This window comes from Amphiura filiformis, chromosome 18, assembly GCF_039555335.1.
Source record: "Amphiura filiformis chromosome 18, Afil_fr2py, whole genome shotgun sequence".
Lineage (NCBI taxonomy): Eukaryota > Metazoa > Echinodermata > Ophiuroidea > Amphilepidida > Amphiuridae > Amphiura > Amphiura filiformis.
The window spans coordinates 54339089-54354851 of NC_092645.1; the positions used below are offsets into that span (position 1 = coordinate 54339089).

At 36.9% G+C, this 15763-nt stretch overlaps 2 protein-coding genes across 2 annotated transcripts in view; both read left to right on the forward strand.

Moving 5' to 3' along the window:
- LOC140138820 (rap guanine nucleotide exchange factor 1-like) overlaps positions 1–15763 on the forward strand; it is a 263652-nt gene that overhangs the window by 18599 nt on the left and 229290 nt on the right. The gene's annotated exons all lie outside the window — the stretch shown is intronic.
- On the forward strand, positions 8173–9284 carry LOC140139640 (beta-4C adrenergic receptor-like). The gene has a single exon (XM_072161344.1). The coding sequence runs from the start codon at positions 8173–8175 to the stop codon at positions 9238–9240; it is 1068 nt and encodes a 355-aa protein (XP_072017445.1). The 3' UTR covers positions 9241–9284.

The window sequence follows — 15763 nt, forward strand, 5'->3', positions numbered from 1 at the left end:
TGTAACAGTAGTCAACATCTGCACGCTCCCGTATGTATTGTACGCCATCATAATCAGCTTCTTCTGTCCTCTGTGTAATAATAGTAACGTTCGTATCTTGCTGGGAAATTTGTTGTTCCTGAACTCTGCCATCAATCCTTTTCTGTATGCGGCGACCATGCGCAAGATTAGACAATTTTACAAACGTATTCTGTGCAAGTTGTGTTGAAGTATTTATTTTCTGGATAAACTAAATCATACTTATTACTGAACTGTGTGTACTAGGTATTACTGTTATAGTTTCAAACTTCTTCTTTCTTTGTACAAAGTATTGTTCTCCAGAACTAGGTATTGTTCACCAGAATGCTGTCTGCTACTGATGATAACTGGACAGAAAAAACAACAACGCTATTTGAATCATCCTGATTGTAACTAAAGCTTGTACTCATATTATACAGTGTTTACCACAATGCTGTCTACTGAAGATACCTGTATAAAAATACCATTTGAATCATACTGATTTTCGAGAAAGCTGATATTAAAGTTTTCTAACGCAAAACAGTTAGACAACCCATTTAACCTCAAGCAGAGACATCCCCGGGTCATGCTTTGTCAGATCGTTTTTTTCCCGGGAGTTGCCAGGCCAGCGTGATTGGCATCGTGTTTCGACCAATGAGAGCGGTCCTTTCTGAGGGCCAGGTCACGGAGGTCGCAGATTTTGTCATTGCATTTGTTGACCAGCAATCGGATGGACGTAAAATTTATTCCGTGTGTTTCCTTGTCTCTGTCTGGGGTTAAATAATCATATTAGGGAGTGTTAATCAGAATGCTATCTACTAAAGATAGTTGTTGGAAAAGATCATTTGAATTAATCAGAATGCTATCTACATTTGTACTGAAGATAACTGTCAGAAATCGCCATTTGAATCATGCTGATTGTAAAGAAAGCTGATACATACTCACAGTATTACTTAGAAAGCTATCTACTGAAGATAACTGTAGCTGATATACTCTGAATTCTAGACGGCATTTTCAGAATGCTATCTGAAGATAACTAAATAGGAAACACTGTGTGGATTAATCAGAATGCTATCTACTGATTGTAGAGAAAGCTGATATAAAATTTATTATTATAGACAGTGTTGGTCAGAATTCTTTTGAAGATAACTGTCAGAAATCACATTTCAAACATGCTGACTGTAAAGAAAGCTGATACATACTCATATTGGACAGTGTTAGTAAGAAAGCTATCTACTGAAGATAACTGTAGTTGATATACTCTGGATTCTAGACGGTGCTTTAAATCAGAATGCTCTTTACTGAAGATAACTGTAAAAAACCACTGTTTAAAATGTACTGTCAGATTACTGGTATAAAGAAAACTAATATATATTAGACAGTGTTAATTAGAATACTATCTTCTGTGTTAGAATGCTATCTACTGAAGATAATTGTACAAAAAATAAAGATAAGATCAGACAAGTTGAACACCATGGAAATTAATGAAATGTCACAGGGGTCAAAATGGATACTAATCTGAATGCTATCTACTGAAGATAACTGTTAGAAAACACCATTTGAATTAGTCAGAATGCTATCTACTGATGATAAAGTAGAAATTTTTTTTCTGATACAGCACTCAAGTTTATAAGTCATGACCACAGGAACCATGCAAAGTCTGATTCTCGTAATGCTCAATAAGATTCATGTTACATCCCAAATTGAACATGGTAAAACAATTAGTTAAAATTGCACTTTGAAAAAACAGTGTTACTGTTTTTAATAATTGAAACACCTCATAATCTTAGATCACAACCTGTGTTTTCCGTCAAAGGTGGTGTACTATTTTTAAACCAGTAAAACACAGTATGTAATTTTGGTGTGATCTTGGACATGGATGGGTCACAGACTAGTCAGGTAAGGATATAAGTCACACCAGCTGAGGAATATAAAATTGCTTGTATTGTTAGGAGATACAATGTACTAAAATTACTTGGATAATGACTCTTGGCATTATAACATCAGGTCCATTGCCCACTGCCCAGTCTTGTCTTCATTGTGATAACTTGCTCCTTGGCATCACTAGTGCTCAATTTAACTGTCTTCAGCACATCAAGAATAAGCCTGGTATGTTTTTGTGTACCAAGAGAAAGCACATTCCCCTTTTACCTGGACAAGCTTATTTGACTCCCTGTCCACCACCAGGTTGATTTTAAATGCTTTTGATAAATAACAATATAAATGTTGACATTTATACAGAACCTTCAAATGTATATATCAAAGTGCTTTACATTTATTCTGCTGTTGTTTAGAATATGTCAGCTGCCATACAATGCCCAAGGCATGCTCATACCTCAATGGACATTATTACTTAGTATTCATAACAGCTCCCCATTTAACCCCTCAATAGAGAGAGGCAAGTAAGGTAAAGCGCCTTGCTCAAGTGTACAACACAATGGCACCGCCAAGGTTTGAACTCGCAATCCACCAATTGCAGGGCAGAGCCTGTACCGCTGCGCTACTGTCCCCCATCAGAATGTTGCTCAAAATTGTCTGTGGAGTGTCAGAGATTTAGCTGGTCAGAGGTTCAGCTTTTGAAAGGTGAACTGAACTCTTAAAAGAAAATAGCAGGCACAAAAAAAATCCTATGAAATGATAGTCTTTATTAAAACTGTACTATCGCCACTGTTTTGTCCATGGGTCTATGTTGTTTAAAAAATATTCATTTTCATGGGAAGTAGATTGAGTAAGCTTAGACTTGATTTTGATTATAAATTCATGTGCATCCACTCGGACACAGGGCATTAATGCAGCTTGCTGAACACTAAACAGTGCGTCCAACAATAGAAAATTGCGTCCTGGACGCATGGACGCACCTTAGCGGGGAGCCTTGATCATATATTTGACCTCTTGTATTGTTATCTCATTCTATCTTAGTTTTCTTAGAAAATGTATGTAGAGACTTAATTAAAGTGCACTGTTAATATGATTCAAACACCTTTTAAGGAGATAGTTATCGGTTTTTGATAATAAGTGGAAGTAAAGAGCTTATAAGATCAATTGTTAATCACTTTTCTTCACTTTTCCTTTCTGCGCCTTAAGTTGCTTGCAGCTTTCAAGACAAATTTAGCTGTTCATCACCCGGGGGGGTGGGGGTACTCAGTACAAATGACCATACGGGACGTACGCATAAACATGGGTAGCATTTTCAGCCTTCTGGTATATCAATGACCCCTTTTTTAAAGCCTATTTTGGTATATGAATGGGTCCATTTTTCAAAATTTTCTAAATTTTTTCGGAAAATAGCCCAATTTTTCCTTAATCTAGCCAAAATGTTCTAAATTTTCCCAAAATTTTGGGAAAATATGTAAAAACTAAGACAATTTTGGGTAAATTCGGCCGAAAACTTTGACTTTTGGTATATCAATGGGTCCAAATTTCTTGAAAAATTGGTATATTTATGGGTCTACTTCCAAAATCTCAGCGCACGTCCCTACCAAAACCAAACTTGAGTACCCCCGGTTTATCATGTGTGAATAAAGGGATATACAATGTAGTTATCAGTTTTTGATTAATTGAAAGTAAAGTGTGCAAATAAAGTTGACCTGTGAATTATCAGTTCATCATTTGAGAGACTTAGTCCAAAGGTATATTTTCTGAAAACTCCATATAAGGCAATGTTATATTTTTTGAAACTTGAGTTTGAAAATACAGTCAGCTGTATGATGAACATCTCTCTCTAGTTGTAATTGTCATCCAACATACCAACCAAGGCTTAATTATAAAATGGATTTACCCCCTAACCTGCAGATCCTCTATGTAATTGTCACCAGCATCATCATCATCGCAACTCTCGTCTGCAACATGGCAACAATGGTGGTGTTCCTCAAAGTACGTTCTCTGCGAGCAAAAGCGGTCAACTTGCTCATTTTGAGTCTCGCTTGCGCTGACTTTGGAATTGGCCTTGTACGACTTTATGCATACCCAACTTTAATCCGACATTGGCCTTACGGGAAATTTGGATGCCAGTCTATGATATTTCTATCTGATTTGTTTGCCAGTGCAGGAATGGTAACAACTGTAGCTATAAGCGTGGATCGATTCCTGCTTGTATCTTGTGCTTATCCCAAGTATTTGAGGATCCAATCCAGAAAGCGGATCATGTGTATTATCGGTGGAATTTGGCTTTATGGGATTTTACTGGGAACCAGCGAAATGCTACTGTGGGATAAGATGACACCAGCTGAATTGTGGGACCACTTCGATTTCAGCAAAAGCTGCAGCTCACCACCGAAATATAACACAACTTTCACACTTATATTGTTTATGGTTGCTATATTTGGTCCACTCCTCACTATTGAAGTATTCAGTATTGCGTTTGTTGTTCAGCTGAGGCGAAAATTGCGCCAACAAGTTGTTGTTCATCCTAGCAACAGCACAAGTTTGTCATTGATATCTCAAAGACCGAATACAGGTGTTGCTGGTCTGGAACCAAGTGTTAGGGCCACTCTGTCCAGGTCGCAAGTAGGTCGTAACAATACCAGTGTTATTGCTTTGGGACCAAGTGGTAGCTCCTCTATACCGATATGTCATAGCGCCCCTCTGCCCAGATCACAAGGTGATCCCAGCATGCGCTACAAGAAGGCAGCTGTGGTACTAGGCGCCCTCGTAATGGCAGTCAACATCTGCATGCTCCCATACGTATTTTACGCCATCATCATCAGCCTCTTCTGTCCACCTCGGTGTAATAATAGTAACATTCGTGCTCTGGTGGGGAATTTGTTGTACCTGAACTCCACCATCAATCCGTTTCTGTATGCAGCCACCATGCCTAAGATTCGGCAATTTTACAAACGTATTCTGTGCAAGTTGTGTTGAAGTCATTTCTTTCTGGATAAACTGAGTTTGCAAGTATAATCACACTTCTTGCTGAAATTGTCTGCATGTACCTATTACCAGGCAAGGTTTACCAGAATGCTATCTTCTACTGAAGATAACTGGACAAAAAAAACCACTGTTTAAATCATACTGATTGTAAAGAAAGCTGATATACTCATTAGACAGTGTTGATGAGAATAGAATGCTATCTACTGAAGATAACTGTTGGAAATCACCAATTTAACAGTGTTAATATTGAAGAAAGCTATCTACTGAAGATAACTGTAGCTGATATACGCTGGATTCTAGACAGTTTTTTAAATCAGAATGCTACATGTATCTACTGAAGATAACTGCAGAAAAACGCTATTTAAAATGTACTGATTACTGGTATAAAGAAAGCTGATTTACTCACATCAGACATTGTTTTTGGAATACTATCAGCCATGTTAGAATGCTATCTACTGAAGAAAACTGTACAAAAAACAAGATTAAGATCAGACAAGTTGAAAACCATGGAAATTGATGAGGTGTCACTGGAGTTAAATAGATAATAATCAGAATGCTATCTACTGAGGTTAACTGTCGGAAAACACCATTTGAATTCATCAGAATGCTATCTACTGAAGATAACTGGATAAAAAATATCTTGATAACACTCAAGTTTTAAGTCATATGACCCCGGGAACCAACTCTTTTAATTTTACATTCCAATTAGACATGGTAAAAAAAAAGTAAAATTGTACCTGGAAAATAAAAAACAGTGTTTTTATTAATTATTGGAACACCTCATAATCTTAAATCACAACCTGCTGTTTTCCCACAAAGTTGGTGCACTTCTTTTAAACCAGTTAACACAGTGTGTAATTTTGTAATGATCATGAACATGGATTGGTCAACTCAGTCAGGTAAGGGGAATTGTGGCACCAGCTGAGTAATATAATATTGCTTACAAGTATTAGGAGGTACTTGTATGATGACTCCTGGTATTATACCATCAGGGGTCCATTTTATTCAACTTTTAACCCTTTGTAACTCAAGTAAATGTTCGTAAAGTTAATTCTCGATCATGAGAAGATGTACTTTCTGCGTATTGTTGCGTCAGCGTACTTTTTGTGGAACAACACCAAAGACCGTGATTGGACAATTCTCAAAAGATGTGCTTGCGCCATAAGTGTGTGGCTTTGAGTAGTACGCTCGCCGCAAACATCTGTGTGTACCCAAGTTGGCTCTCATGATCGCATGATCAAGAATTTGTTATTTTGCCTGTAGACATAACTTTACAAAGGGTCCCTGTAGTAATCCCTATTAGCCACGAAGGGTCCCTGTAGTAAATCCCTATAACTTATGAAGGGTGCTGTTCGTAAGTAAGTTTAGTGAAATGGAACTTACGATTTTTCTTAAGTTACAAATGATTTCGAGACTTACGAATCTTCATAAAGTTGAGTGAAATGGACCCCAGGTCCCTTGTCAAATCTTGTATTGATTTCAGCATTTTGCTCCTTGGCATCACTAGTAGCGCTCAATTTAACCATTTCCAGCACATCTAGTATAAGGCTGTTTGCTTGAAATGTGGTGCCAAGAGAAAAGAGCACCCCCTCTTGCGTCAAATAAACGCCCCCTGGGGCGTTACATTTTCCCAAGGGGGGGCGTTTATTAGAGGTCATTTTTAGCATGACAATTCCCGTTAAAATCATTAGGTAAGCTTAAAAGTCACGCTAAAATGACGAACTATGAACTTTTGACACTGACTTTTGGTTCACTTCCGGGTTGCCGATGCAGATTTTCGCCATTTATTGCTGCTATTTGCTGCTACCATGTGAGCAACTTGGTAAGCTTACTACACAAGATAGCATGGAAATATCAGAATTTTTGAAACATCTTGGTTGAAAAAAGTGGTGGGGGGCGTTTATTTGAGGGGGGGGCGACTATTTGACGAAATACGGTATTTCTCTTTACCTGGCTAAGCTTCATTGGCCCAAAGATACTCAATGTCTTTGATTGGCCCCTGTCCACCGTCAGGTTGATTTTAATTGCTATTGATAGATAAAAAAATAAAATGTTGGCATTTATACAGCTCATTTCACATGTATCAAAGCACTTTACATTTATTCCACTGTCATTAGAATATCAACTGCCATACAATGCCCAAGGCATGCTCATACCTTTGGGCGGCGCTCAATTGGCAATATTCATTATAACATCTCCCCATTTCACCCCGGGGTAGAGAGAGGCATGTAATCATGGTAATGTAAAACACCTTAACCAAGTATACAACACGATGGCACCGCCAGCGCAGAGGCTCAAACTCACAATCCACCAATTGCAAGACAGAGTCCCCTATTGAAAATTTAGCGCAAAATAATCTAGAGTGTCAGAGGTTCAGCTTTGAAAAGTTAACTGAACTTTCAAAAGAAAATAACACAGGTTCCAGATCAAAAAATTATCGTCGCCAAAGAATCAGTCAGAAAGAGTCAGTTTACTTAATGTAGCCTTTCACCTTTCCAAATTAGTTTTACAGCAATTTCTTAGTGTGCTCTTATAATAAGAAACTTTTGTTTACCTTGCTTTTCAATGTCAATTGTTATAGCTTTTGTATATTTTATTGTTAGATATTTTTGTTGTCTTGTTTTGTTTGCTACTAGTTTGTGGTTTTCCTTCTTCAAAATGTGCCATTCCATTGAAATCCATATGCCCCCTATGGAAGACATGACCTTAATCTCCCACACAGGGAGTGTGAATTTTAAATGGGGCTTCCTGAATGGGTGAACACATTTGAAATCTACACCTCCTTTGTGGAAGATAAAGGTCATGTCTTCCATAGGGGGTGTATGGATTTTAACTGGCATAGCCCAATGTATACATGTGGGGACTTTATTAAAAAAGATTGATTCAATTTGATTCAAGTCACATGAAGATGACCTTGAAATAAAATATGCACTTAAGCTTTTAACTGAACTGATAATAGTATGCGAACCTTTCAATGATTTCTCGTCAAACCTGCAGAATTTAACATAGATCTGGGCTTTTATCAATCAAACTAAATTAACCTGTTACAAAGTAAATAAACAGAGATTAGTGGTATAAAGTGTTTGCAAGAAGCATACGGTACTTACAGTTACTGAAGCAGTACAGATGACTAACGTCTTCATAATGCAATGTAACAGTTCTACATGACAACTCATCATTTGTGAGAAGTCAAAGTGATATTTTTTGAAAGCTCCAAATTTGAGGATTTGTATATTCAGCTTTACGATCATCTGGATTCATCTCTAGCTGTAATCCTCGTCCAGCGCTCTAAGTCTTTATTACAAAATGGATCTCCCTCCTACCCTACGTATTCTTAATGTAATTGCCATTAGCATTGTGATCATCGTAATTCTCATCAGCAACATGGCAACAATGGTGGCGTTCTTCAAAGTACGTTCTCTGCGAGAAAAAGCTGTCAATTTGCTGATTTTGAATCTCTCGTGCGCTGACTTTGGAATGGGCCTGGTACGAGTTTATGCATACCCGACAACGGCAATTCGATATTGGCCTTATGGTAAATTTGGATGCCAGTCTTTCAGCTTTCTATCTGATTTGTTTGCAAGTGCAGGAATGATAACAACTGTAGCTATAAGTGTGGACCGATTTCTGCTTGTATCTTGCGCCTATCCCAAGTATCTGAGGATCCAATCCAGAAAGCGGATCATGTGTATTATCGGTGGGATTTGGCTCATTGGGATTTTGCTGGGAACCAGCGAAATGCTATTGTGGGATAAGCTGACACCAGCTGAATTGCAGGACTACTTTGATTTCAGCAAAAGTTGCCGCTCACCACCGAAGTATAACATAGCTTTCACACTTGTGCTGTTCACAGTTGTTATATTTGGTCCCCTCCTTGCTATTGAAATATTCAGCATTGCATTTGTTGTTCAGCTGATGCGAAAATTACGCCAACGAGTTGTTGTTCATCCTAGCAACAGCACAAGTTTGTCATCACAAAGGCCAAATACAAGTGTTGCTGAAATGGAAACAAGTGTTAGCACCACTCAGTCCAGATCACAAGGACATCCCAACAACTCAGCTGCATCTGGTATGGAACCAAGCGATAGCTCTTCTATGCCAATATCTCGTAATGACCCAAACAAGCGCTACAAGAAGGCAGCAGTGGTACTTGGTGCCCTCGTAATGGTAGTCAACATCTGCACGCTCCCATACGTATTGTACACTATTATCATCAGCCTCTTCTGTCCTCGGTGTAATAATAGTAACATTCGTGCCATGTTGGGGAATTTGTTGTACCTTAACTCCGCCATCAATCCTTTTCTGTATGCGGCGACTATGAGCAAAATTCGACAATTTTACAAACATGTTTTGTGCAAGTGCAACTGGCATTGAAGTCAAATATTTTGTGCATAAAATGGTTCAAAAGTTATTTTGTATGCAGCTACCATGAACAAGATTTGTAATTTGTACAAAAAAGTCCTTGGAAACTTGCATTGAATTTATTATTCAAACTGTGTGGATGGTGTGTAGTTTGGATCCTACTGATTGCAAAGAAAGCTGATTGTTTGTCAGAATGATGTCTACTGAAGACAATTGGATAACACCCTGATAGATGCTGATTGCAAAGAAAGCTGAATGTTTGTCAGAATGCTATCTACTGAAGATAATTGGGTAACAGCCTGGTAGATGCTGATTGCAAAAAAAGCTGAATGTTTGTCAGAATGCTATCTACTGAAGATAATTGGATAACGCCCTGCTAGATGTTGATTGCAAAGAAAGCTGAATGTTTGTCAGAATGCTATACCAACGATTTAACTGTAAAAAGAAATTTATGGATTGATTTGAAAGAAACCTGAAAAGTTTGATCAGAATGCTATCCACTGAAGATAACCATCTAATGAAGATTTAACTGTAAAATATTGTAGATTACAAAGGAAGTTGAAAGTTTATCAGAATGCTATCTACTGGAGATAACTAGAAAAAACCTGGTAGATACTTATGGCAAAGAAAGCTAAATGTTTGTTAGAGTGATAGCACTGCTATCTACTGATGATAACTGGATAACACAGTGGTAGATACTGATTGCAAAGAAAGCTGAAAAAGGTTTTTTATTAGAATGCTATCTACTGAAAATAACCATCTACTGGCCTGTAAAAATGGTAGATAGCTGAAAGTTTACTATCTACTGAAGATAACTAGAAAAAACAATCTGGTAGATACTGATGGCAAAGAAAGCTGAATGTTTATCAAAATGCTATCTACTGAAGATAACTGTAGTAAAAACCTTGGTAGATACTTACAAAGAAAGCTGAATGTTTACTAGAATGCTATCTTCTGATGATAAAAACTAAAAAAACAAACCTGGTAGATACTGATTGCAAAGAAAGCTAAATGTGTATCAGAATGCTATCTATACTGAGGATATTACTGTAGAATAAATACCTGGTAGATACGTATTCAAAGAAATCTGATAGTTTTATCATATTATGCTATCTTCTGAGGTAACTTGGTAGGTACTGATTGCAAAGAAAGCTGAAAAGTTGATCAGAATGCTGTGGTAGAAATTGATGGTAAAGAAAGCTGAAAGGTGATCAAAATGCTATTTAACCATAGAAATAAAACCGGACAGTACTACTCCCTATTCCAGAAAGATACAGCACTAATTTTTTGGGATTAAAAAATATCCTGTTTTGCCAAATGAAACATAGCTAAATCCTAATCCTTTAGTTAGTCATAACTAGCAATAAAAGTCCAATTTTAATATTTGGCCTATTTTTGAAATAAGGGCCAAAAACATGTGTTTTTTGGGTGTTTTTCGTATGCTGTGACAATCAAGCCCAAAGACTTGTACTAAGACTAATTTCAGTTCATGCATTCTAATTTTTGGAAAAGACTTGTTTCATTATAACAAAAGTAACACAAAAAAGTGCAAATTAGAGCAAAATTTCGGCATATACTCAAGATTTTGAATGCTTAGACTTGTTCCAAGTCTTTGATTTTTGTGACTCGATTGTCAGAAAACATGCCGAAAATGCGTGTTTTTGGCTCTTTTTTCAAGAAACTAGTAAAATAGTGAACTTTTTCTTTTATCTTCAGTTAGGACTAAATGAATGATTAGGATTGAACTGTGTTTCATTTGGCAGAACTTGATAATAACTTTTTAATCTCAAAAAATTAGTGCTGTATTTTTCTGGAATGAAAACTGAAAGTTTATCAGAATGCTATCTACTGAAGATAACTGCAGATAAATCTCTTGTTGATTGCAAAGAAAGCTGAAATTAGATAAGCATGCTATCTACTGAAGATAACTAGAAAAGAAATCCTGATTGCATGCAAAGAATTAAAGCTGATCAGATCGCTATCTTCTGAGTTAATTTACTTTGACAATGGTGAACAGGCCCGTAATCAGGATGGTCTATTGCCATTTGGTCTAATACCATTTCGTCTAATTCCCGTTTAGTCTATATTCAATTGGTCTATTACCAGAAAGACTAATTGCCACTTAGTCTAATAATCATATAGTCTAATGTCCATTAGGGTGGGCCAAAAAACACCTTTTTTCTCTGATCGACTTGGAACTCTCGGAGAATTTTACTGGGGTACATAGTAGTATTGTGCTGAAATATCAGTAATATCAGACATGTTTAGCCCAGGCAGTAGATTTTTCACAAAATCCCTACTTTTTTTGCTATTTCTTACTGTATACTCTATATAGAAATCAGTAGAAACAATCTGGGAAAAGTAGGCATTCAGATGCCATTCTAACCAATATTAAACACTTTGGGTAGTTTGTTTGGACCCTCTAGAACATCACCAAATAAGCCGTCTCAATTGGTTACCATTATTTTTGCTAAAGACACGCATGTAAGTCAAATATTAATGATATTTGAGTTGCTATATTAAGGGTAGGGGTAGCATTATGGAGAATTTCCCCAGTTCTACTCAGTCAAATCTCCCAAATGCGGTATTGTTGCATAGATATGAACTGCAGCATTGTCAAAAATAAATGCTATATGATTTTCGGTTATCCATGTTTTGACCAGAGGTCAAAAGGTCACACAGCCTTGAAAATTACTACAAATCAGGCATCACATGACCCTTTAACCCCTGGTCATGTCAGAGCTGCTCGAAATTCATATCTCATGTATTGTTTGTACTTTTGCAGTTCATATCTACCCAACAAGACCAAGATTGTGAAATTTGACTCAGTAGAACTGGGGAAATGCTCCATAATGCTACCCCTACCCCTTAATTTAGCAACTCAAATATCATCAATATTTTAACTAAATACAGGTCTATAGCAAAAAATAATGGTAACCAATTGGAGACTGCTTGCTATTTGGTGATGTTCTGGAGGGTCTAAACAAACTACCCAAATTGTTTAATATTGGCTATGATGTCATCTCAATGCCTACTTTTCCCAGGATGTTTCTACTGATTTCTCTATATAGAGTTATACAGTAAGAAATTGCAAATAAGTAGGGATTTTGTGAAAATCTACTGCCTGGGCGAAACATGCTCCGATCCTACTGATATTTTAGCACAATAGTAGTATGTACCCTAGTAAAATTCTCCGAGAGTTCCAAGTCGATCCGAGAAAAAAGGTGTTTTTTGGCCCACCCTAATGTCCATTTAGTCTAATATTGTTGTGTCTAATAACCGATATGTCTAGTAACCATATAGTCTAATAACCATTTGGTCTAATATTTTTGTAATAACCATTTGGTCTAATAACCGTTTAGTCTAATAACCATTAGGTCTAATACTCGTATGGTCTAATAACCAGTTAGTCTAATACCATTTCGTCTATTTATTAATAAACTAAATGCTTGTAAGACTAAATGGTGTGTAGACCAAATGGGTATTAGACCAAATGGGTATTAGACCTATTGGTTATAGACCAAATGAGTATTAGACTAAATGGTTGTTAGACTAAATGGTTTTAGACTTATTGGTTATTAGACTAAATGGTTATCGGACCAAATGGTTATCGGACCAAATGATTAAAGGACCAAATGATTATTGTACGTAGTGGATATAGACCTAATGGGTTTAGACGAAATGGATGTAGACGAAATGGATATTAGACCAAATGGTATTAGACCAAATGGCAAATCCCCGTCAGGATTTATTTTGGGGGGCTGATTTTGAAAAGTGGACTTTTTTTTCAAAATTTTGAACCAAAAGGCATAAAAACCCTATTTTTACTGGGGAAAAATATACTGTGTTCCGTGTTTGATTTTAAAATCTTCAAAAGCTTTTTTTTTTTTTTTGCCTAATAAGTAAAAATTGTTTGATTGGTGTAACCCGACCGACCCTAAAAATAGGCCTGACCCTAGACTTTTTTTCTTATTTTTTCCAAAAAAATAATTTAAAAAAAATGAAAATGAAAAAGAAATAAAAAAATGTTCCAAGGCCATTATCATATGCAATTTACAGCTTTTAAAATATATGTGTAAAAAACAAATGCCGGCATGCACAGACCTACCCTAATTTTTTTTATGTTACGCCAACCAAACAATTTTTTAGGCCTAAGTTTACTGGAGTCGCAAGTCTTGGATGGTTCACCACCGTTTTATAGTGGTCATGGTATATGGTGTTATTAAAACAAGATGGTTGCAATTCAAACATGAAATAATCTTGATATACAGATTGAATTGTATAGCTAGTATTTGTTCTGGCTTTCAATTGTCCTTCTATATACAACTATCAACAAACTAGTGATTAGCAAAGTCAACAGTCAAATAGTATGGTTGGGCAACTTACCTGACTTTATACACGTAAAAGGTTTAAATCAGTTAGAATTGGCTATTCTGTTAAGTGTGCTGAGACTTGTGGATCAATGTCTAGGTGTTGTGCCTGTGCGTAGTTAGAGAATAAAGGTATTGTTTTTAGCCGCTGGAGTGCATCTATCGTCTCATATAACACGGGCGACAGGCCGAGTTGTTTTACGCCAAAAATAACGATGTCACCCGTGTTATATGAGACGATAGATGCACGACAGCGGCTAAAAACAATACCTTTATTCTCGATCTCATAAACACTTCAATTCAAATAGAAATACCACAAGTATTTATTACAAATTTTAATCAAATTAAATCCAACATTTTGCACGGAACTACCCGGGGCTTAAAATCGATCAGTCCCGTTGTTGCTATGCGCCTCTGATTGGTTCAAATAGCGAGTATCGATTGATGCACACGCGATGACCCGTGTGATATCGTGTCATATCACACAGGTAAAAACCAATGAGATTGCAGGAACGTTCTCAGGTGTTTAAGAATGCACTATAAATCACTGCGCTTTATTTTTTTATTCCATTTAAAATCCACACTACCCCTTTGGAAAATTTTGGAAATATCTTCCACAGGGGGAGTATGTTTTTCATATGGAACTGGTCAGGGTTAATCAGTTTGAAACCCATACTCCCCCTGTATTATAGCTTTACCCATATCTTCCACAACTGGAGTGAGTATTTCAAATGGAAGTTACCCAATTGTCTATTCTATTCAAAACTCATACTCCCTCTGTGGAAGACTTCAGCTAAATCTTCCACAGGGGAGTGTGGATATTAAGCGGAATAGCCCAATTGAGGAATTGGTTGTGATAAAACTTTTTTTTTTTTTTTTTGAAGTTTTTTATTCCCTGTTCTTGGAACTGGTGGAGGGAGAAAAAACATACACAATGGGCCACCAGTTCCCAACGATCATGAATTAAAACATAATATTATAGTCAAAATTTGTGATAAAACGTGACTTGCAAGAAATAATTTTGATTCTCTTAGTCTTATAATGCACAGTGCAGATGACTGAATAAGAAGCAGGGTCAAGTGGTTCATTCCAACTCCTAAAGTATAAAATTTCAAATTTTAAAATGACCTCTGAGCGCATTTCAAATTGTCCCTGTACCCCACACCGTCAATGCTCCGCATATAGATATAGAGATACTTAACCCGTAACCAGGGACAGGCGATTTGCGCGGAAAAAAATAGCAAATTGCGCGGAATTGCGCGGAACTATTTTTTTTCAGTGCAAATCATGTATACCTAAATTGCGCGGAATTGCGCGGAAAGAAAGTTCCGCGCAAATCGCCTGTCCCTGCCCGTAACTATATACATGTAGGAACTCTACTACATATGTGACGTGTCATGTCAAAAGGAGACACTTTTGGGCAGGTTATGAATTTTGAGGTTTTTACATATCTTAAATATAGAGATATTTTGCTCCACAACGCCGTTTTCCCAAATGAATTTGGACATTCCTAAGCAAAGATATTGAGTTCGGAAGTTATGGTATTATAAAATTGGAAATTGAGATATCGGCCTTTAAAAATATTATTGACAATGTTGAGAGTGGGAATTAACTTGAAAAATGTCTCAAAAAATACAAGATGCCAGTTACATTCCGGTCTGAAACTATCAGACAATATTTTTAACATTAATAACATCACAAATTAGCAACAAACCCAAATTGTGAAAAATTCACCCACCAGCAGATTTTTGGCTATTTCTCCATTTACGATCCTGCCCAAAAGTGTCTCCTTTTGACATGACACGTCACATATGAGCCTGCACTGTGATGGTTAAAAATCAACACTGATAGGGGGCGCAGCTTGGTAGATTTTCTCGTGAAATCCTGATATTTTGATATCTGTGTGAACATGCCGGTTCCATGCTTGTTTGCCATTTATAACATGGTCCTTGGAGAAATTACGTCTGTATTACAACATATATACAGCCCGTAGGCATGAGCGATGGTACATGAAATAGAATATGGTTGGGTGGGTTGCAAGGAGACCTGCAATATTGGGCTATTCCAGTTGAAATCCATACACCCACTGACATGACCTTAGTGCTCTGCGTGCTAGCCATTGGCTCAAAAGTCTTAAGTTTTGAGATATTTTCTCAAAATATCAA